Source organism: Thalassophryne amazonica, chromosome 10 (assembly GCF_902500255.1).
Source record: "Thalassophryne amazonica chromosome 10, fThaAma1.1, whole genome shotgun sequence".
NCBI lineage: Eukaryota > Metazoa > Chordata > Actinopteri > Batrachoidiformes > Batrachoididae > Thalassophryne > Thalassophryne amazonica.
In genome coordinates, this window is record NC_047112.1 from 72,943,241 (window position 1) to 72,966,539 (window position 23,299).

At 41.2% G+C, this 23,299-nt stretch overlaps 1 protein-coding gene across 1 annotated transcript; it reads right to left on the bottom strand.

The window, feature by feature from the left end:
• Positions 1-8,331, bottom strand: LOC117519546 (serine protease 57-like). The gene is made up of 5 exons (XM_034180842.1): positions 8,265-8,331; positions 6,692-6,845; positions 4,499-4,625; positions 437-691; positions 1-332 (listed from the first exon to the last, which is right to left on the bottom strand). The coding sequence occupies exons 1-5, from the start codon at positions 8,305-8,307 to the stop codon at positions 159-161; spliced, it is 753 nt and encodes a 250-aa protein (XP_034036733.1). The 5' UTR covers positions 8,308-8,331; the 3' UTR covers positions 1-158.
• Positions 8,332-23,299: the final 14,968 nt, after the last annotated feature.

Here is a 23,299-nt window from a genome sequence, read left to right on the forward strand (position 1 = left end):
TCTGTACCATCTTTTTAAGAAAAGGAGCTTTGCAATGTAGCAAAAACAGAGCAGATTTTACAACTTTAGCCACCACAAGCAAGCAGATTTGAAGCAATGTGTGTTGACATTTTAATGAAATTGAAACATCCTGCATCCTAATGCTGAATACTGACACGTTACAATTTGGTATCTATCTCCTCATTGCTGTTCAACACACTTGCAATCCAGTCGCTGAAGGATGATGTGCGTGAGTAGACATCAGGAGTGGTGAGATCTCCACATCGCTGTCCTGAGAAGGAGACAATACCTGCTACAGCTCCGTTACACACCAGCGGCCCTCCTGAGTCCCCCTGAAACACGGTTTATATGAAACACTTTAGTGTCCGGTGTTTCCTCTCTGCAAAGCTGTGTATATGCATTAAACACAGGTTGTTCTTGGTTGTGTGCTTCTTACTGAGCAGAACCCTTGAAAGCTACGGGCCCCAGTGGCACAAACCATTGATCTGGTGAGGGGAACGTTTCTCCATCTCCTGCGACATGTCTGCTGTGACAGTGTGGTGACATTGACCTCTTGAAGAGTCAGTGGTAACGTGTTGTTATCGCCGATATCCCCCCATCCAGCCGTGATACACTGAGTCGATGTCCTCAGCCTGCCTTTTTTTAACAACCCCAGCTGCACCGCTTCAGTCAGAATGGCTCTGCGGTCCAGCTAAGGGGCAAACAAAATTTTTTGGAGTTGTATTAGGTTATAGTACATTATTAAGCTGGCATGCAGTATTTTGAATGGCCATCACACATTCTGTTCTCTCAGTACGACTTCTTTAGGAAGACGTTACCAATGTTGCCACAGTAACTAGTAATCTAACTTAGGTACTTTTACAACCCCAATTCCAATGAAGTTGGGGCGTTGTGTAAAATGTGAATAAAAACAGAATACAATGATTTGCCAATCCTCTTCAACCTATATTCAATCGAATACACCACAAAGACAAGATATTTAATATTCAAACTGATGAACTTTATTGAGTTTGTGCAATGTTTTATTGAGTTTGTGTATGTTTACACAGCGGTAAACATACCACTGTCCCACCTTTTTTGAAACGTGTTGCAGGCATCCATTTCAAAATGAGCAAATATACAATAAGGTTTATCAGTTTGAACATTAAATATCTTGTCTTTGTGGTGTATTCAATTGAATATAGGTTGAAGAGGATTTGCAAACCATTGTGTTCTGTTTTATTTACATTTCACACAACGTGCCAATTTCACTGGAATTGGGGTTGTAAAATTGAGTAATCAGTAAAGTAATAACTAATAAGTTAGTTTTTCAAGGAGTAATCAATAATCAGATTACTTTTTCAAAGTAACTGTGGCAACACTGGATGTTACAGAGCAAGCAAATGTAATACTAATCTTCTTAAGCTATCATTCATACCAATGTCCATCACAATGCTCAATAAGAAAAAAGATTAATCTCGATAGTATCTCCCTCTTATTTTGCACTTCATCATCTCTCTGCATTTGTTTTCCACACTGATTTTTAATGTCACTATTTTTATATGGTTTTGTTTTTGTTTTATTTCATAGGGGATAGTATTAAGATTATTAAACTGATTTTTTTTTTGTAATCAATCTTTTAGGCTGTTTTAAGACTGGCTTTTATACCTCTTTTTTTAATTTGTTTTATCTGTGATTTTTTTCAATGTTGTATCTGTTTGTTTTTGTGTTGTCTGTCATTTTTCTACTCTGCAGCTGTTGTAGCACTTTTTCCAAAGCAAAATGCCCCTGCGGGCACAATAAAGTATAATTGATTTGATGAAAACTGAGAAAAAGTTGGGATGATATGAATAATGAAAAAAAGCAAAAAAAAAAACAAAAAAAACACGTTGATTTTTATATTTACTTTGACTTCTTTCATTTGCAGATTGCATGAATCCAAAGTATTTCATGCTTTCTGTGGTCAACTTCATTTCATTTATTAATATACATCTATATCCCTCATGTTTAGTGACACCCGTTAAAGGTCTTTTTGTGGCGTGTGGTGTGTGTGATGGAGAATCTACTGTACATACAAGTAATACTGCACCCAAAGGAGCTGCTGTGTAGCACCATAAACACACTGTAACTCTGTTGTAAAACCAGTGTAAACTCAGCATAGGAAGGTTTTTGCATCGTGTGGAGCTGTGGGATCTACGCCAAGTGCAAATGAAGTTGAGATTATATTGCAAATTGGCAACTAATAAACTTTATTTACATATAATTCATAGTTGGAAATTAAATATTTTGCTGGCAAATTTTCAGCCTTTATCCTCCATGATGAAAAATGTTCACGTATACTCAACAAAAATATAAATGCAACACTTTTGGTTTTGCTCCCATTTTGTATGAGATGAACTCAAAGATCTAAAACTTTTTCCACATACACAATATCACCATTTCCCTCAAATATTGTTTACAAACCAGTCTAAATCTGTGATAGTGAGCACTTCTCCTTTGCTGAGATAATCCATCCCACCTCACAGGTGTGCCATATCAAGATGCTGATTAGACACCATGATTAGTGCACAGGTGTGCCTTAGACTGCCCACAATAAAAGGCCACTCTGAAAGGTGCAGCTTTGTTTTATTGGGGGGGATACCAGTCAGTGTCTGGTGTGACCACCATTTGCCTCATGCAGTGCAACACATCTCCTTCACATAGAGTTAATCAGGTTGTCAATTGTGGCCTGTGGAATGTTGGTCCACTCCTCTTCAATGGCTGTGCGAAGTTGCAACGAGGAACTGGAGTCAGGTCGAGACCCCGATGAGGACGCCGAGCATGCAAATGAGCTTCCCTGAGACGGTTTCTGACAGTTTGTGCAGAAATTCTTTGGTTATGCAAACCGATTGTTTCAGCAGCTGTCCGAGTGGCTGGTCTCAGACGATCTTGGAGGTGAACATGCTGGATGTGGAGGTCCTGGGCTGGTGTGGTTACACGTGGTCTGCGGTTGTGAGGCTGGTTGGATGTACTGCCAAATTCTCTGAAACGCCTTTGGAGACGGCTTATGGTAGAGAAATGAACATTCAATACACGAGCAACAGCTCTGGTTGACATTCCTGCTGTCAGCATGCAATTGGCATGCTCCCTCAATCTTGCGACATCTGTGGCATTGTGCTGTGTGATAAAACTGCACCTTTCAGAGTGGCCTTTTATTGTGGGCAGTCTAAGGCACACCTGTGCACTAATCATGGTGTCTAATCAGCATCTTGATGTGGCACACCTGTGAGGTGGGATGGATTATCTTAGCAAAGGAGAAGTGCTCACTATCACAGATTTAGACTGGTTTGTGAACAATATTTGAGGGAAATGGTGATATTGTGTATGTGGAAAAAAAGTTTTAGATCTTTGAGTTCTTCTCATACAAAATGGGAGCAAAACCAAAAGTGTTGCATTTATATTTTTGTTGAGTGTATTTTAGTCAGATTAGTCATCAAAATCAAAATTTTGACAGAATATAGAATAATACCATTTTAAGCTTTGTCATGGATACTTGACATCACACTTCGGAGCTCTACACCACTGGGGAGGCTATGAAAATGTCATTAGGGTTCTATGCTATATGGGACACCATGCAATTTATATAAACCCAGTCACTGTATTATAATAGAAATGTATGTGTCAGTATTCCCCACTACCATAAACTCAATCATGTTTAATGTAGCGACTGGGGCAGTGTAATGTCAGATGAAATCAATATTCAAATTCAAAGTATGCCAGGACTTCAACCCAGATATTTAGAGTATGATGATGCTCTGTCTCCATCGAGGGTATGCGGAAGGAAGCGGTTACCTCCAGAAGGGCTAACTCTGGAATTTTTAAAGATTGTAGATGTAGCTACTGGGGTAGTGTGATGTTATTTGAGTTCAGTATTCCATTCAGGTTAAGATTCACAAATCTAGTCAATGTCTGTGTGCAATGTAAAGGGTCATCTAATGCTGAATGCACATATGGATATGGACAGAGTGTCTTCTCCACATTCTGTGTTCACTGTAGCCGCATTTATATATTTTATGTGTATTTTCTGAAATTTTACAGATTCCGATAAAACAGAGAAGCACTACAGTACTGGAACCAGTACTGGAAGCAGAGTCAGCTGCTTCACCTGGGCTCTCTCTGGGTCATCCCTTTACATGTTTGGCACAAGATTTTTAAATTAGTTGTTTAATCTGTACTTTGTCCTATTTTATTATAATTATTATTGGAATCACCATTTTAACTGGATGATATTTCATTTTTTGGATGCACCATTGGCAGTCAGGTTGTGACACTTTGGTGAGTACTGAGCCACAATTAAAATTACACTGAGTCTTCATTCAAACACATTCAAAGTGTGCTCGACTCTGGTTTCATGCAAGAGTGCCCCCCCTCCGCAGTACAAAAGACCATTTGCCATACTGTTCAATAATCTTTCTGGTTTTCATATTTTTATATACCCTGTCATGACCATGTGATATAGCTGTAATTACATCACACTTACCTGAATGAGCATGATGTCATTTGCATGTCCATCGTAATCAGGATGTGGAATGAATCGTGTAGATCTGAACTCTTGCTTTGTAGGTTCATTGGCTGACAGGGAATCGATCCCAACCACAACCGTCACTCTGAAAACCAAAAGTACATCATTCCCTGAAGAGAGGGATGTGGCTACTTCACCAACAGTGCCTTGCAAAAGTATTCGGCCCCTTGGTATTTCACACATTTTGATTTGTTTATGCCATTTCAAATACAAAAAGTAAATCGGGCTTCTCAGTATAAAAATTTCTCAAATTATCTTCCTTTAACACAAACTCAAGAATATCTCTACAATTTGATATATATTCATTAAAATATAAAAGCCAAGATTGCATAAGTTGCATAAGTAATGGGTCACTTTGGTATAACGCCTATAAATAATCAGTTTTATTGCCAGGTTTCAACAGACAAGTCAGGGGATGGAAATATGACATTCCAAGTCACTGAATATGTGTTGGACTTTATTTACCTCTGTTATGAAGAAATACAAACAGTATGGCACTCTAAGGTAAATCTGTATGGAGTAGAAGGTTCTCAACTGAGTGACTCTGCAAGAAGGAAAAGAGTGAGGAAAGCCACCGAAACACCCAGAAAAGCCAGAAGAAGTTACAGGCTTCTGTGGTTGTGATTGGAGAAATTGTGCACAGTGCATGTTTTGCATTTTGTATCCCCAGTAATACAGCTTCATGATGAAGTGGTACAGAGGAGGATTTTCTTAAAAAGAAGACCTGAACGTTCAGCTACAATTTGTTAGATGGTACATCTGAGATGCAAGACTAGATTTGATGTTTTGGACAGATGGGATGGGATGAGTTCATCAATGAAATCACCTGGTGGAGCTGGTGGTTACCCAGAAATCCTGTGCCCTCTTGGGCCTTTCTGGAATCACTTTGGCACCTATGGTCTACATGGCTAATACTTTAGTCCGAGATGATAATACCTCATGCCATATACGTATGAGTGGCATGTGAAAATAGCCCCTCCCCTCCATGTTACCCCAGTGTCTATATAGATGACACAGATCAGATAAGAAATTTTGGTGTAATGCGGGAACAGATGGACGGCTGGACATTTCATACTCTGGTCCAGATAGTGGCAGTTATACAGTTGTTGGTCTGGCAACCACCATAAAACTCCACAGAAAAAGAGTTGTTGTAATTTTCCTGTGTCTGAGATGATAGTACCTAATTCTATACACCTATGAGGGGAACATGAAAAGTAACTGCCCTATGTTCCTCCAGGGTCTACACAGATGACACAATGAAAATTGCTGCAATCGGATGAGCCGTTTCGCTGTGATGCAGGATCAGATGGATGGATGGATATTTGGTGAATTATATTGCTGCTGGTTATAGATTCACAGTGTGGACACAGTTGTGGGTTGTCATGCTCTTTAACCAAACATATTTCAAGTTTGCTGTATTTTTTTGGCAGTGTGTGTGGTTCAATACAGCTAAGGAGGTGGACACATAATGTAACATGCAGACTCTCTCTCTCTCTCTCTTATACCCCCGTCACACTAGAGGCTGAATGCCGTCCGAATGAAAGTTCGACCTACATTCCGGAAGTGTCGAGGTTCATTCGTGGAGGTCGGACAGCAGTCTGAGAGCAGTCTAAACAGTCGGGCAGATTCCTGTGGCCGCCCCGAATGTTTTGCACTTCTGGGCAAAAGTTTAAGCTCTGTTTTTAATGTACAATGGCTGTAAAAGGAAACAGATTTCTTGGTGGTTTTATTGGGCAGCTATGTGCTGAGCGACAGTGTTATTGAACTCTTTATAAAGAAATAAAAAAGAATAAATAGTTTTAAAGTGATGAGCAGCCTTGGCAAGGTTAATGGCATTTATTTTGCTTGCTAAATTCTTGCTGTTGTGGTGTGACTCATGTCTGTGTTCCTGGCTGGGCAGCAGCTTGTTGAATTCTGATTGTGGTATTTGTGTTTATGGCATTTTGGCTTGGTTGGTGGTCGTATAAGTAAATGTGGTTGACTGTTGTGACATGTTGTTTCTTAGGTAGTAACAGTGGTTTGGGTTATATGCTATGTGTATTTGGGGGAAAAAAAGAAGCAAAAAGTGAGACACACCATAGTCCACCTGCAGGCCCGTGGGTTACATATATACAGATTGAAGGTGGAAATGAATGTGATTCCAATTCTTACCGAGGTAGCATGCAATGTGCTGCAGTGAGCACAAAATCCTCCTTCACCAGCACTCCCCCACAGGCGTGATGACCTTGCAGCTGTATTGAAGCCATATAGGGGAGTGAGTGTGGGGCAGCATCTCTGCCGCCAATGATATGAGAACCATCAGTTTCTGAAACACAATACACATTAACTCATCTACTTATTAAAAGCCAAGTGGCCTCTGTGTGTATATGCATGTGTATGGCTTCAATCACAGAGAAACTGGGGAGAGCTGACATTTGTTTGGTATGTTTATGTATTTTGGGTCAAGGATGAATGCTGTGAAACGGAAAGTTGATAGGGACAATATTTTTGGAGAAATTAGTGATATTAGGTAACAACTGTGATCAATGGACATTGATATCACCATGAATCAGTCCCTCGTAACCAGACAAGCTCTGAACAAAGGAAATATCTCAACCTCGCCAGTTGTAAAACATCTAAATAATAAATATAACTATATAGCCAAATAATAAAACTCACAAAACGGTCTCATTTTAATTTGCTGCACTTTCAGTTAAAATCATTATAGAAAACTTTGCATAATTTATTCCCAATCTGAAAAATGTCAACTACCTCTTTCATAAACCACGGACCCAATCTAGAACCCGTGGATCCCCACGGGCAATGCGCTAGTTACAAGTAATGTTTACATCACTGAGTTACAGTATCATGACCGGATTACATGTAATCAGGATTACATAATTAGATTACAAAAAATAAGAAACAATAATCAGATCAGATTGCATTGCAAAATTTTGTGATCAGATTATAGTTACATTATCGGTGGTTACTCAATTACCTTTTGATTAGTGAAATGTGCTCATTTTTAAATTATGAAACCTTTTTTCAATGATCAAATGTTAATAATTCATCAACAAGAACTGAATTGGAAGCAGCTTTATCTGTGCAGCCGCTGGAGGCCAATCTTCAACCAATAGTCTCTTTTTGGAAAAAAAAAAAACACTGCAATTTCAACGTTTGCAAATAGAAGAACAAAATCTCCACAAGATGGAAGACTCAAGTGGCAGCCTTTCATTTGTGCTACTTGTAAAACAAATTTCAATTCCTGGCAATATCTCCATCATTTTGAGTTTAACAATGTAGACCGTAGGGACATAAATGAGTGCAACTGTTTTCAGAAAAGAAAAAAAAAAATCACAATTTTCAGTTAATTTAAATGGATATGTTTTGAGATACTTTGTTTTAATCTATAATTTAATTTATAATTATTGTGAGGTCAGATTTTTAAAAGTATTGTGGATGTGTCCATTTTTTTTTTTGCATGATCTGCATTATGTTCAGTAATTAATGATGAAGTAATCCAAAAGTATTCATTACATTACATTTTGTAATCCAGTGGATTGTTCTGTAATTTGTGTACAATAACCTATTACAGTCAATGTAATCTGACCAAACTTTGCTCATGACTGCTTCAAAAACAGGAATGTAAGAATGTCTAAAATCATTGCAGAGTTTTATAGCTGCAAACAGGATTTGGTCGATGCTTTTACAAAGAAAATAATGGTGGTAAAACAAAGACACTTACCGTTTAGGAGAACAAAGAGCAGGAGTACAGCACTGATTGCCATGGTCTGCAAACACCTTCCACTTTCTGATTGTATTAGACAGGGTGTTTTGTAAGCTTTGTTGCATTTCTCGTGGTTTATTGCATCAGTAACATCATACTGGATCTTAAGAGTTGTGGTGTTACAAAAGACGGTTTTAGATTTAGTAATTGCTGCAAGGTACTGGCAGAGTTGGCATACAGTAGAATGCATAAGTTTTAACCACATTTCTGTCATGCCCGTCCCTGATCCAGGTGTTAATCCGTATTTGGCCTCTTTATTTAGTTCATCTTCATCTGCCCCAGCTTTGTTTTATTAATTATTATGTTCATGATGTGGTTTTTCCCAGTTCTTGTTTTGCTTTGTTACTTTGTTTTTTTGTTACTTCTGCCATTGTCAGTTCCATTCTTGTTCAGCCAGTTTATGTTTTCATTGTTTATCATTTGTTTATTTTTGTTTTCATTCATTATATTTTCTATTGTGCTTTAGTATTTCGTCATGTATTTTCTGTTCTGTTCTCAGGTTAGTGCATTTAAACCCCACATGCATTTAAACCCCACAGTCCTTCATTTCCCTGCCAGATTGTTGTCTCGTACACTTTCCAGTGCCATTCACAGTCCTGATTTTGTGTTGCCGTGCTACGAATCCTGCTTTGTTGTCTTCGACCATGCCTCTTGCCTCATCCCAGATGTCCGTGTTTGCTCATGCCTCAGAACCCTGCTCGTTTTCAACTGCATCTCAGCCTGACCCTGCTTGTACCTCTGCCGCGCTGACTGATTACATGTGTACCAAACCTGAAGCTGGAATAAAGACCATGATTTCCTCCTCACCTAAGTCTAGTCTGGGAGACTGTATTGAGGGTCCAGCCGCTCCTGGTGATGGGTTGCCACCCGTCCTGACAATACAATCTGGCCAGAACATGGACTCCACTCCTGCCATGGACACTACTGTTAAGCTTCCAGATTTAGAGGTGATTAAGGAGATTTTTGCGGACCTCTCGTTTTTTTTCATTTGTTTTCATGACTCTTATGCTCCCAAAGAGAAATTAGATTTTTTGGAGCAAGCCTGGGATCTTGTGAATAGGAACCCATGGCTTTTTGACTATTTCCCAGAGCTTCTGGGCTTGGATGATGTGTTTTGTGAACAGAAGCTCCCAGATTGGATGAGGCACCCTGAGGCCTACCTGCCGTCAGATGACGACGAGTCTGACTGGACGGATTTGGACGAAGATGAAGACACTGAGTCTGAGAAGTTAGCGCTCCAGGACATGGTCTACATCCTTATTCAAGATACAGGACTTATTTTTTGATTATGGTACTGCTACAGTAAGCAGGGCAAACAGCGCATTTTTTCAGCACTTGACAAGATCTTTTTTGGCCGAACCAGAGCTGTTAACCAGATTCCCTGAGCTAAGAGATACTAAGGTGCAGTTTCTGTTATGTTTGGATGCGGATTAGAGGATGCGAACCAGCGCCTGACAAGGACCCAGCGCTAAATAAACAGAGAGCGGTTCCAAGAACATAAACAGATTTATTTCAAGTGCAAATATATACATTAATGGCCTGGTTGGGTGGAGGACGGCGCGCTCTTCCCAGCGCCCAAGGGGATTGGAGCCCGAACGCTCTGGACCCAGGAATTCCCACCGGCACCCCCCCCAGGTGGTTAATGAGTCGGACAGCGCCTGTTAAGGATGAGAGGTGAGGTAAGTCCACACTGTTCACACAAATACTGTTTAGGGTTCACACCATCAGCAAACACATTCAGGTTCTAATTCAGACTCAAATTACAGAAACAGCTCTCACAGCCCGTGGAGGACCATCAATCCGCACGCCACGGCTGTGAAGAGCGAATTTACACAATTATCAAAGTAGCTCAAATATTGCTGCATGCAAGACGCCAAATTACTACTGTTAATTACTCAAAGTCATTTAAAGCTTTGGTTACCTCTGAAGTGTGCTGATGGAGCAAGTCCCTCACTCATCTCCTTAACAGGCACGGTGCGTCAAACCTGGAGCGATCCTCGGCGTCACAGTGTTAGACAAACGACCGTCTCACAGCGGCAACAAGGTTGAGTCCCCAGCACCTTACACAGAGCAGTCATAGCTTAAATGTAGTACATCATTAGGATATCTACTTCAGCTGGAAGTCTTTTGGAACTGCACGTGAACTGCTGATCAGGATATCCACTTCAGCTGGTAGTCCTTTAGCTCTGCTTGTGAACTGCTCATCAGGTGCATCCACTTCAGCTGGTAGTCCTTTAGCTCTGCACGTGAACTGCTCATCAGGTGCATCCTCTTCAGCTGGTAGTCCTTTAGCTCTGCACGTGAACTGCTCATCAGGTGCATGGGGTTGGCGTGATGACAGTGGAGGGTGAGAGACACTTCATCCATCATCACAGCTTCAGACACACCCCCCACAAACCACCTGGAGTGCACACAAAACACACAAACAGTATCTTGGCCAGCCAAACCCCCCCAACACATAACAGCAGGGTTGGGTGCCTTCCTGCATTGAAGACCCCATGGACTTTTTGTTCGAGTCTGAGCTCACCGCCGCCTGTTGTGAGGAACCGCGCGTCATAACCTCCTCAGATGCCGCCCTCACTCCACCTAGACACGAAATAACACCAAAGAAAGCTGCTTACCTTCTGCCCTTTGTTCCAATAATGCAGTCAAAAGATCCAGCCACATTCCAGATTCCCCCAAAGCCAGCACCACGGAGAACCCAAGCAGTGTCTGAGGCATCGCGGCAAGATCCAGTTGGGCTGTGCATTCGGTCTCTGGTTCCACAGCGCGGCCGCTCCATGTAGCACTGTTCCCCACGCCTCGGAGGCTGCGAGCACCATAGCCAGAGTCACGAGCTCCAGCCACAGAGATCACGTCACCCAGGAACCAGAGACATCCATATCCCCTGACAAAGTCAAGCCACCTATGTCTTCTGTGGGTCCTGCCGCAGTCTTGGTGTGCGCCCTGCCTCCTGAAGTTGTAATCGCCACAGTGCACTTCTCGCCATTTGCAACAGTATTCGGGGCAGTGCCACAAGGGCCAGAGCTTCTACTTTCTCCTGTCCAGCCTTTCTGCCACCTGAAGCCTGCTCAGACACTGCTTCCGCATGCATCGCGGCCACCTCGCTGATCATGTCACATGAAGCTCCTGCCTTTTTTCCACCTGCGTTTGAGACCAGCTCCACCACGGATCCACCCACAGCAGCTGCTGAAAGAGCCTCTTCACTACGAGCACTGGCACCTGCGGGCATGACACACGCGCTGCTGATCAGCCCGGCCGGTCCAGCCACTTTCTCGACAGCAGCAGCCAGCCCCGACTCCTTGTGCACAGTGGTGGACACCCTGGCGGCACCAGCTGTCTCCGTCTCTGTGTTCCCCACGATCACCTCATCACCACCGTTGTCATCAGCCTGGCCAGTCGCTTCGTCACCTGCAACTGATCCTGCTTCTGCATGCATCACGGCCGCCTCACTGGTGACGTCACTCAAAGATGCTTCTGCAGTGTCAGCTGTGTCATTACTGGCACGCTCTGCCTCATCGTCGCCTGCAGTCGACTCAGTCTCCGCATGCTGTGCTGCAGATCCACCCTCGGCGGCTGCAGGAAGTGTCTCTGCATGCTGTGCTTCTCTGCCAGCAGCGGTCACAGACAAGCGGTCCAGCCATCCCAGAGCCTCCTCAGCCGGTCCCACCGTCTGAATCTTCCCTGAAGACAACTACTGAGGACAGTATTAAGGGGATGGTCAGTAATTTTTCTTTTTATATCTGGATTATGTTGATTTGTTCTCATGCCTATGAATCTGTCGGTTTTCTGCTGAAAGTGCCACGTCAGAGCCTGAGACGGTTTTCATGTAACCTTCATGTGAAAATTTTGATTGCCATATGTTTTCATTTGTCGAGTCCTCTCCTGGATGGGTGTCGTCCAGTGAGTTTTAATTCCACTAAGGCAGTTGCCGAGTATATACGAGGTCTGTTAGAAAAGTATCGTACCTTTTTATTTTTTTCAAAAACTATATGGATTTGATTCATATGTTTTTACGTCAGCCAAGCTTGAACCTTCGTGCGCATGCGTGAGTTTTTTCCACGCCTGTCGGTTGCGTCATTCACCTGTGGGCAGGCTTTGAGTGAGCACTGGTCCACCCCTCTCATCGTTGTTTCATTGCGAGGAATGGCGGAATGATTTGGGCTTTTTTTTCCATCAGAATTTTTTCCGAAACTGTTAGAGACAGGCAGCTGGAAACCATTCGAAAAATTTATCTGGCTTCGGTGAAAATTTTATGGGCTTCACAGAGAATAAGGAGTGTTACTACAGCTTTAAGGATGGCCCACAATGGCGCATGGCTCGCTGCGCTCCGAGCCCACCATCGAGAGGCAGAAACCACCACATCATTTCTAACGGATCGCTGTGTGGAGCCGGGACCATCGTGTGCAATTTCTCTGGCTATCACAAGAGCTGGACATCAGCCATTTTCCGGCAGATTTCACTTTTAACAAGAGATTTTGTCATGGAAAGCCGCGCGGAGGCTTCGTGCGTCACGACGGATTAGCTGATGAAGCAAGACAAAGGAACACCTCCGTTTTGGAGTGTTAAAAGACAAGTTGGGACAAGCCCAGCTCTCCACAATTTCTCTTATACTCACTCGACTGGTAAACACTGAAAGCCGAGATAGGCATGTCCCAACTTGTCTTTTAACACTCCGAAACGGAGGTGTTCCTTTGTCTCGTTTCATCAGCGAATCGGTCGTGACGAGCGAAGCCTCTGCGCGGCTTTCCATGACAAAATCTCTTGTTAAAAGTGAAATCTGCCGGAAAATGGCTGATATCCAGCTCTTGTGATAACAGAGAAATTGCACAACGACGGTCCCGGCTCCACACAGCCATCCGTTTAGAAATGATGTGGTGGGTTTCTACCTCTCGATAGCGGCTCAGAGCGCGGGGTGCCGTGCGCCATTGTGGGCCGTCCTTAAAGCTTGTAGTAACACTCCTTATCTCTGTGAAGCCCGTAAAATTTTCACCGAAAGCCAGATAAATTTTTCGAATGGTTTCCAGCTGCTTGTCCCTAACAGTTTTCTGAAAAATTCTGATGGAAAAAAGGCGCAAATCATTCCGCCATTTCCTTGCAATGAAACAACGACGAGAGGGGTGGAGCAGTGCTCACTCAAAGCCTGCCCACAGGCAAAAGACGCAACCGAACAGGCGTGGAAAAACTCACGCATGCGGAAGAAGGTTCAAGCTTGGCTGACGTAAAACATATGAATCAAATCCATATAGTTTTTGAAAAAACTAAAAAGGTACGATACTTTTCTAACAGACCTTGTATATATCAAGGTCAAGGTCAACTTTATTGTCCCATTAGGGAAATTTGTCTTAGGCGTTGCACTACAGTATCGCTTCACAGGGCAGAGAACAATTTACAAAAGGACACAATCACATAAAACACAAGAATTAAAATCTAGACTAAAATCAGGAAATACATTACAAGACAACACAGAGACATTCAGCTATTTAAAGTGCTGAGAAAAGTGCCAGATGCTAAAGTGCTGAAGTTTATTGCACGTTGTTCTATTGCACTACTTGCATTGTTTAGCAGTTTGATAGATACTGGAACAAATGATAATTTGAGACGATTTGTTTTACACTTTGGAATACGAAACGATAGTATATATATATATATATATATATATATATATATATATATATATATATATATATATATATATATATATATATATATATATATATATATATATATATATATAATTTTTGCAAATTGCAAATTTATTAAAAACAAACAAGGCATGCTCTGAGAGCACAATATCCCCCTGCTGGCAAATGCTGCTTTAGTACAAGTGCTTGCTACATTCTGATAACATTTCGAGGTATGAGATTTGATTTCAGAATGCCAACACCAACTCATGAAACTGGCAGTGTCTACATTTGTTAATCAGCCATAATGCTTCCAGAACGTGTCAGTCCTTGTACAGTAAGCATATTACCAACCTACAACAAGGATTGTAACCACGTTTCCCAAATTTCCTCCTAAAAATATGGGAAGAGTGATTTCAGAATGCAGGTACCCATTCATGAAAACTAGGTGAGTCTAGTCGAGACTAGTCAGGATTGAGGGAAAGATGAATGTAGCAATGTACAGAGACATCCTGGATGAAAACCTGCTCCAGAGCGCTCTTGACCTCAGACTGGAGCGACGGTTCATCTTTCAGCAGGACAATGACCCTAAGCACACAGCCAAGATATCAAGGGAATGGCTTCAGGACAACTCTGTGAATGTCCTTGAGTGGCCCAACCAGAGGCCAGACCTGAATCCGATTGAGCATCTCTGGAGAGATCTGAAAATGGCTTGCTCATGTTGTCATTATGGGGTGTTGTGAATAGGATTTGGAGGGAAAAATTTCTATCATCCATTTTAGAATAACGCTGTAACATAAAATGTGGGAAAAGGGAATTACTATGAATATTTTGTATATGCACCATTTGTGATATGGAATCCAGGCAGAAATATGGTCTATCTTCACAAGTAAAGTTTCTACTTTGGATGACCTGGTAGAATGTAGGTCGAATGAGCAAGAGGTAACTAAGTCCCTTCTGTACCTTCGTTTCACTCAACGTCACCACAGCAGATCAGAAGTGGATCTACATGCTGATTTGACACAAGGTGAACAAGAGTTCTAGAGTTCAAATCCCGACATGAGGTATGCTAAAACGTGCATGCATAGCCTGCACTCTCTCCATTGCATGATAGCAATATACATACGTCTGTAATTTTTGACAGCATATGACTTCTGCATGATGTCACTCACACCAGTCAATCACAAATATGTTGCTGATCAATACAGTATATACTTTTGATCACCGATCTAGGCTTGTTGGCTGTTGCAATATAGGAGTTTTTGAGACCATGTATTTCTTGACCTTTGACCAAAATAATGTAAAATCTAATCACCTCCAGATTTACAGCTGAACAATATTCCCATCACCTTTGAAGGAAATCTGTCCAACCGTATTTGTTTATGTTGTCCACAGACATACACACTAGTGATAATACCCTGCTACTGCTATATGCCAACTTGCAGAATAATCAGTCACTGATGATTTCTGGACACACTACCAGTCAAAAGCTTGTACACACTTTCCCTTTCAATTGAATGGGAAAGTGGGTTCAACCTTTCACTGGTACTGCAGAGCACATCGTAAAAATGTGTTTTCCTTGATAAGCTGTACAAAATCAATAAGTCTTATTGGTGATGATCCATAACCTTGAGTTCTCTGCTAAAGAAGAAATGGCACAACATGGTGTGTGGTTTGCATATATTACGCCAGGGTTGAGTAAGAATGTGGTTTTGTGTAACTTAACTGTCTGTACTTTCAGAAGAATTCAGCTATTGAATGTACCAAAAAGTGTGCCTCAGAAAGTGCCATTGAGATTGAAATCTCTTTTGCAAGGGAGACCTGGACAATTATAAAGTTTCCAGTTCACTTAACCTGCATGTCTTTTAAATGTGGGATGAAACTGGAGCACCTGGAGGAAACCCACGCAAACACTGGGAGAACATGCAAACTCCACACAGAAAGGACACAGGTGGGGATCGAACCCGTGACCTTGTTATTGTGAGGCAACAGTGCTAACCACTAATCCACCATGCTGTAAATAGATGTTTGCAACCAATTTTATCTTAAATTTCACTCACCATCATGTTAAGAAAGTCTGGAGAGACAATCACTAAATCAGTTTGGCTGACGAGGTTAAGAAATGTATTTTACACATTCATTCAATTTCCATATGTGCTTGTTCCAATCATAGAAGAAGAGAGACTGGAATGCCAACTCAAGATCTTGTTAAAATGAGTTTGTGTAATAATGGCCTTTACTGTCATTGTACATGCATACAGTGAAATTTGTCCTCTGCATTTAACCCATCCTCATTACAGATAGGGTAAGAGGGGAATCCACCAAAACACCTTTGACAGCTCAGAAAGAGTTACAGGCTTCACTGGCTGTGATTGCAGAAACTGCAGTGCAAATTTTATCTGTTATTAAGCTTCATGTAACCAAAATTTCAGATTCAGTTTGGCCAAAAGCCTTCAGGAGGTTCAAGCCAAGAATTTATTTATATTCTTCATGAAAAAAAAAAAAAAAACTCCACCATGAAACTGTGATGGCTGATAATTTCCTCAAAACAGCATTAATTTATTTTTTAACTTCCAATTGCTTTCACATGTTTGTGCCTATTTGTAAACCACTTTCCTACTTTTAGATGATACGATCTCTCCTTTAGGGCCCTTTCACACATAACACAAAAGATGCAGAAACTGGAAGAAAATCCACAAACAAAACACCAAATGGGGAACCACAAACCATTGTGCGCATGCACAAACACAGTGCAAGCAGCTGGGATGTGTTGCACCACAACTCGCCGCTGATGTGGAGAAAAATAAAATAAAAACCAGCTGTATAATTAGTGAATATCACTGGGTTGAAATAAATAGTAAATAAAAGGGGACATAATACAGAAACCTGTGGTTAATCATCTGGGGTCCGAGGGCATTTTTTAGACAGTTCACTCGCCTAGCATAAATGTTTTATTATTGCTGTTAACAGCTCTCACTGCATCCCACAATCAAGTTTATGTCTCTTTTTTCAGGACAACCTGTAACTTTCAGAATATATATGCTCTAGTTGTGTTTTATCAGTGTAATAAAGGTTTGCAGTCAGAAAATAAGAAAGGAAAAAAAAAAGGAAGCAGAAAATAATTTCACACGCTTTTATTCAAAACACACAGCAAACTATAATAAACAACTGTTGACACTTTATAAGGTAATTTGGGCTCTTGTGTTGAAAGACTGTACAACAAAAAGGTTCAAACAATAAACACAAATGCACATTTTGAACAATATATACAAAATGGTCTATGTGTTTTGTTTGTCTTCATCTCAAAGCAATTTCTGTCTGCTTTTACACAAAGATCACATCACAAACTTCTACTTCTATTGTGTATTGGAGTGTTCTGTCCTGCTCTGAAAGCAGCTTTCACACTTTGGCCCACTTTGGCTCCTTAAGCCCCTTTCACACCGGGGCGCTTTGAGTTGCGTCAGGGCGTCGTCATGATGACACCGCGTGGAAGCAGCTCAGTGTGGAGACGATGCAGCTCAATGCCACAAACAGCGCGAGGGGCACAAAGGACGAAGCAAATTGGACGCCAAAAATTAAACATGTTTAATTTTTTTTTGTGTCCTGTGCTTGATGCATAAATTAAGTGGTTTCAGCGCAAGTCAGAGCAACAGGACGGTACTCAAAGTGACTGGAAGCCACACCCTCACAATACAATGTTACCCAACACCAATTTATGATTCCTGCTATGTTCAATTGTTCCCACAGTATAAATCACACAGAATTGTTTTGATACCGTGTACACAATGCAGTAAAACTACACATTCAAAAACAGCACAGAAAAAAAAGCTGATTACAGCTGCTGCAGCTCCTCGCTCTTCTCTCACAAATGTGTTTAAATAAAGTCCATAAAAGTCCTGCTCACAGACTGATTGCCAGAGACAGGACATGTCCACATCCAGTAAAAAGTCCAGACATCTCCAGTCCACTCACAGATGATTTGTTTCACATGTGCACATGCGAACAATTAAAAAAAAAAACTGTCCTGGCTGCAGGCATTTAGTTCACTGTTCTCCCCTCAAACTCTCTCATCACTGTGTTCAAAAAAGGACAAAAAAGGACATATGCCCCGCTCACAGACTGATTGCCAGAGACAGGACATGTTCACATCAAGTATAACTCCAGACATCTCCACATTTGCTCATGGACGGTTCGTTTGCACACGCCCGCGCACATCTCACAGTCAAAGGAAGAAAGACAAACTATGACAGAACTCAGACCGCAGACCTACAGCTCAGCACAAGAACAAATATAAACTAGAAGAGAACTCAGAGTGCACAGTGTGGCTGCAGCCAAACTGTGCACTCTGACTTCTCTGTGCAGAGAACCTGCAGGCTGCATTCTCACCTCCTCTCTGCCCCCTGCTGCGCCCACCTGATGCAGACATTCCTGTGTCATCATGATGCAACAGGAATCAAGTTGAGCAGATCCGGTGTGAAAGGGGCTTTAAGGCTGGCGCACACGGGGGGGAGATTCTTTTCCAAATGGTACGTGTGGTCAAATGCTTAAGCAGGATACCCTTGTCTGTGGTGGATTTTGTGAGAGTCATCCGCCTTTCTGACCCAAAAGCAAACAATTTAGCATGTTTAATAATTTCTGCCTCGCGTGACAAATGACTCGCTGTGTGCGGGGGGGCATAAGCATTCTGCTTTCAGTCTGACTGAACTGCACCTGCGCCACGACCTGTGTACCCCACTGCCGTGTCACGTGTCATAGATAACATGGCGGAACACATGGAATCCCAGTTGTCATTGGATGAAGATGATATGATCGGTCTTTTAGCTGTATTATTGATTCGGAGACAGCGTCGAAGACGAAGATCTTCTTGTCGTAAAACCTGGACAAGATCTTGGATAAAGAGGAGAGAGAATCAAAGGGCATACAGTAATTTGGTCCAGGAACTAAATGCCGAGGATCCAGAGACATTTCGAAGATACCACCGGATTGATTGCCAGTCCTTTGATTACATCTTAGCATCAGTGGAGCCTTTTATTAAGAAATAAGACACGACTATGTGTGCTGCAATAAAACGTAGCGAAAGACTGTCTGTCACTCTAAGGTTTCTAGCAACAGGTAGGTCTCCTTTCCCACCACATATGACCTTTATATTTGCTAGCCTGGTCTATGTAGATTTTTAATTATATGTAATCCACCAGGCTCTCACTAGAACATAGACTAAGCCTGGGCAGTGCTGAGAGAAAATACTTTGAAATTGTATATAGTTACAGAATACTGAATACTTGCCTTAAAATATTAAAATATTTCTATATAAATGTGGTGCATAATAAGATATGATCAGAAAAATCCAGGCTTGTTATTTTGAAAGCAAAATTGTGGTGATAAAAAAGGATTGTACCTTAAATAGTTTTTAATCTTTGTAAATATTTTGGGGGGGACAGACAGATCACTAATTTTAAAACAAATAAGTAAGTGGTCTTTTCTAACCTCATCAAGCTCAAAGCTCTTGAAAAAGTGAAATGAAATTTAGAAACTTTGACAACCAGCTATTTTAAAGTCAGATTACTGACGTTCAGTGTCCAACACTGTCAATTCCAAACAGAAAAAAAATTGTTCTTGTCCTCCTTTACTCACCTACTGGTTCCATTTGTAACTGTCTGTTAAAGAATTTGAAATAAACTTTTTTCTGGTCATTTAATTATCTTGCAAATGTTGTGCAAGATAAGGCTGATATGTAATGACTAAGTACCATAATGTATTCCTGTGATTTTTGGACAGTAACTGTATTCTAAATACCCTCAAATGAAAAAGAACCTAAATATAGTTACTCAAAATTAGTATTATGAATATGTATTCTAAATACATGTATTCCAAATACTCCCCAACACAGAGCCTAGGCATACATTTCTCATTTAAATGTTAGATACAATGAAAGCTTGTCCTGGATATCTTTAAATATTCTGATGTACTAATAACATTTCCGTTTGTATTCCTTTAGGAGAATCATTTAAGTCTGTTGTTCCAGTATCGGATGGGGGAGAGAACGGTTTCTGGAATTGTATCCGAAACATGTCAGGCATTGTACAATATTCTGAAAGAGCAGCACTTAAAGGTAAGCTTGAGCAAACAGTTTTATTGTAAAAAGTGAAATTGAAAAAAAAAAAAAACCTGAGAAATTACAACTTGTTTAACTTGTTACAGAAGATATGTTTATGTTACACTTTTCAAATACTGGGAAATACAATAGAACCTTTAACAAATCCTCTACTATTACAATGTAAGTGACTTTAAGCTGTAAGTTGTAATACTGATTGTTTTAACATTTTAAATGGAAGAAGTTTTGAATCTTTTACTTTGGTTCACTGTCATGGTTGTTTTGTTCTGACTGTCGGTTATCAAGCTGTGACCATTGATTTTGGCCCACAGAACACTGGAAATTTGCATTGTTTTGCAGTTTATTTTCCTGTTGCCAAATACTCTGATTGACATTGGTGTCAGTGCCAGGATTCAAAAATTGTTGCAGTGGTGGACACCATGTTTGATTTGGGATTGTAGGTAGGGTAACATTAGGAATCTACAGCAGGCCACGGAGCAGGTGATTAGAGACCCTGCAAGGCTTATGACAAATGTAGCTGTGGAATCCATTAGCTTAGCGGGGAATTTAGTGGCCGAAAAGCCACTATGGTGATAGTGCAGTTTATTTGCCAGGGAGGGAATTTCAACAAGTTGAAACTGTGGCCTGCTTCCGTAGTCGTGTCCATAAAAATCATAGAGGGATATGCTTTCCAAACTTAATACCCATTACTATATTGGATAATGTTGAAATTGAGGATGGCCCAGTGGTTGTTCCAGCAATAGCAAAGATTTTGTGTCTGCTACCTACAACACGCGTGGAATGTCTCAAACCTAAACCTACTTCTAGGCATCTTATATATGCTACTCTGGAACCACCCCTAAACCCAAACAGTTCATCTGTCAACCCGACTGAGGTCCTTAGACTGGGTGTCATTAACATAAGATCACTGTCCTCAAAATCATTGTTGATCAATGATCTAATTATTGAACATCACTTAGATATGATTGGGTTATGTGAAACCTGGCTTAAACCTACAGCTGTCCTTCCCTTAAATGAGACCTGCCCACCAGCATATACATTTAGTCACGTCCCTCGTGATGCGAAGCAAGGCGGAGGTGTTGCTCTTATTTATAAATCTAGGTTTAGCTTATTAGCTGTTGGGGGTTACAAATATCACTCGTTTGAGCATCTGATTCTCTGCTCTGCTCAGGATATTACACATTGCCAAGGTCAGACGTTTGGTGCGTTCATCTCTAACTTGTCAACTAGTGTAGATATCATTCTGATCATTGGTGACTTTAACATTCATATAAATAAGCCTTCTGATCCCCTCTGCAAATCATTTATGGAAATTGTGGATGCATTAGGATTTCGGCAATGCATTTGGGATTCGATGCACATTAGTGGAAATACCCTAGATCTGGTTCTCGCATGTGGTATTGCTGTCATGAATATTGACATCATGCCTCTTACATCAGTGGTGTCTGATCACTCACTTACAGTTTCGCTGCCCTGTTTAGTGGAACAACAACCTTACATATCATTACGGTGATGCATCAACTCCTCAACTAAGACTGAACTCGAAGCTAGACTGCCTGTCTTAGCTTCACATTTGACAAATACCCAGTCAGCAGACAGACTTGTGGATAGTTTAAACTCAGTGCTCAAAACGACACTCGACATGATTGCACCACCTGTGTAAAAACCGTGCTCCCCCAAATCACAGTCACCTTGGTTCAATGATTATCCGCGTGACCTCAAGCATAAAGCAAGAGGTCTAGAACGGAAATGGCGTCATTCAAAATTAGAAGTATTTCACCTTGCGTGGCGTGATGCTATGTTAGACTATAAGCATGCATTATTGGCTACAAAGGGGACCTACAGAAATTATTTGATCAACAAGCATAACTCAAAGTTCTTGTTCGACACAGTGGCAACACTTATGCATGGACAACCACCTGTAGTTCGCTCTCCTTTTACAGCACAAGATTTCCTAGATTACGTTGGTAAGAAAATAGAAGACATCAGGTTAAACATATCCCAACATGCCTTAACCCAGCCACTACACCCTGCTATGGAGGTGGGCGCCACTACTGAGGTATTACCTAGATTTACAGAATTTGATAGTATCTCACTAGGCATGCTGACAAAACTCGCAATGTCAACAAAAAGCACAACCTGTTTATTTGATCCTATACCAACAAAACTGTTTAAGGACCTGTGGCCCACTCTTGGGCCGACTGTGCTGGAAATTATTAATCTTTGTTTCAAATCTGCAGTGATTAAACCATTAAGAAACCTAATCTTGACCCTAGTGCATTGAAAAACTATCAAATCTGTCATTTTTCTCTAAAATTCTGGAAAAAGTGGTGTCACGGCAGCTCGTGGACTATCTTACTGATAATAATCTCTTTGAGCCACTGCAGTCTGCTTTTAGAAAATATCATTCCACAGAGATGACTTTCACTAAAGTGGTGAATGATCTTCTGCTTACAATGGATTTGGACACCACTACGGTTCTGTTGCTGTTAGATCTCAGTGCTGCATTGATACAGTGGATCATCATATTCTACTTGATAGGCTGGAAAATCATTTTGGGATTACTGAGAGTGCCCTTGCGTGGCTGACGTCATACTTGACCAGTTGTTCTCGCTGTGTTTTGTACAGTAACACTACCTCTAACCTTAGTGACATGAAATTTGGGGTTTTAGGCCCCCTGCTTTTCTCCCTTTATATAGCACCCCTTGGGCACATATTGCGGCATTTTGGGATTACCTTTCACTGCTATGCAGATGATACTCAGTTATACATGCCGATAACTGCTGGTAATCTCATTCACATAAAATCCTTAAAAGATTGCCTTGCACCAGTGAGAAGTTGGATGTCTACAAACTTCCTACTTTTAAACTCTGATAAAACTGAAATGATGGTTCTTGGTCCAGTGAGACATCGGCATCAATTTTACCAGTCAACGCTCAGCCTCAGCTCGTGTGTCATACATCACACTGACAAAGTGAGGAACCTTGGGGTAATTTTTTATCCTTCGTTGTCCTTTGGCCTCCACATTAGAAATATTACTAGGACTGCTTTCTTCCACCTGCGAAATATAGCGAAGATTCGTCCCATCCTGTCTGTGGCTGATGCTGAGACCCTGATCCATGCGTTCATCTGTTCTAGATTGGACTACTGCAATGTTCTATTTTCTGGTTTACTGCAGTCTAGCATTAGGGGTCTCCAATTGGTTCAAAATGCTGCAGCCAGACTTTTGACACGAAGCAGAAAGTACAACCACATTA

Bases quoted from the DNA above. Each gene is read 5' to 3' on its own strand.
- LOC117519546 (XM_034180842.1), bottom strand. From the start codon at position 8,307: ATGGCAATCAGTGCTGTACTCCTGCTCTTTGTTCTCCTAAACG. The intron at 6,846-8,264 runs GTAAGTGTCTTT...ATTGTGTTTCAG, and splicing joins GCTCTTTGTTCTCCTAAACG to AAACTGATGGTTCTCATATC. The intron at 333-436 runs GTAAGAAGCACA...ACCGTGTTTCAG, and splicing joins GCTTTCAAGGGTTCTGCTCA to GGGGACTCAGGAGGGCCGCT.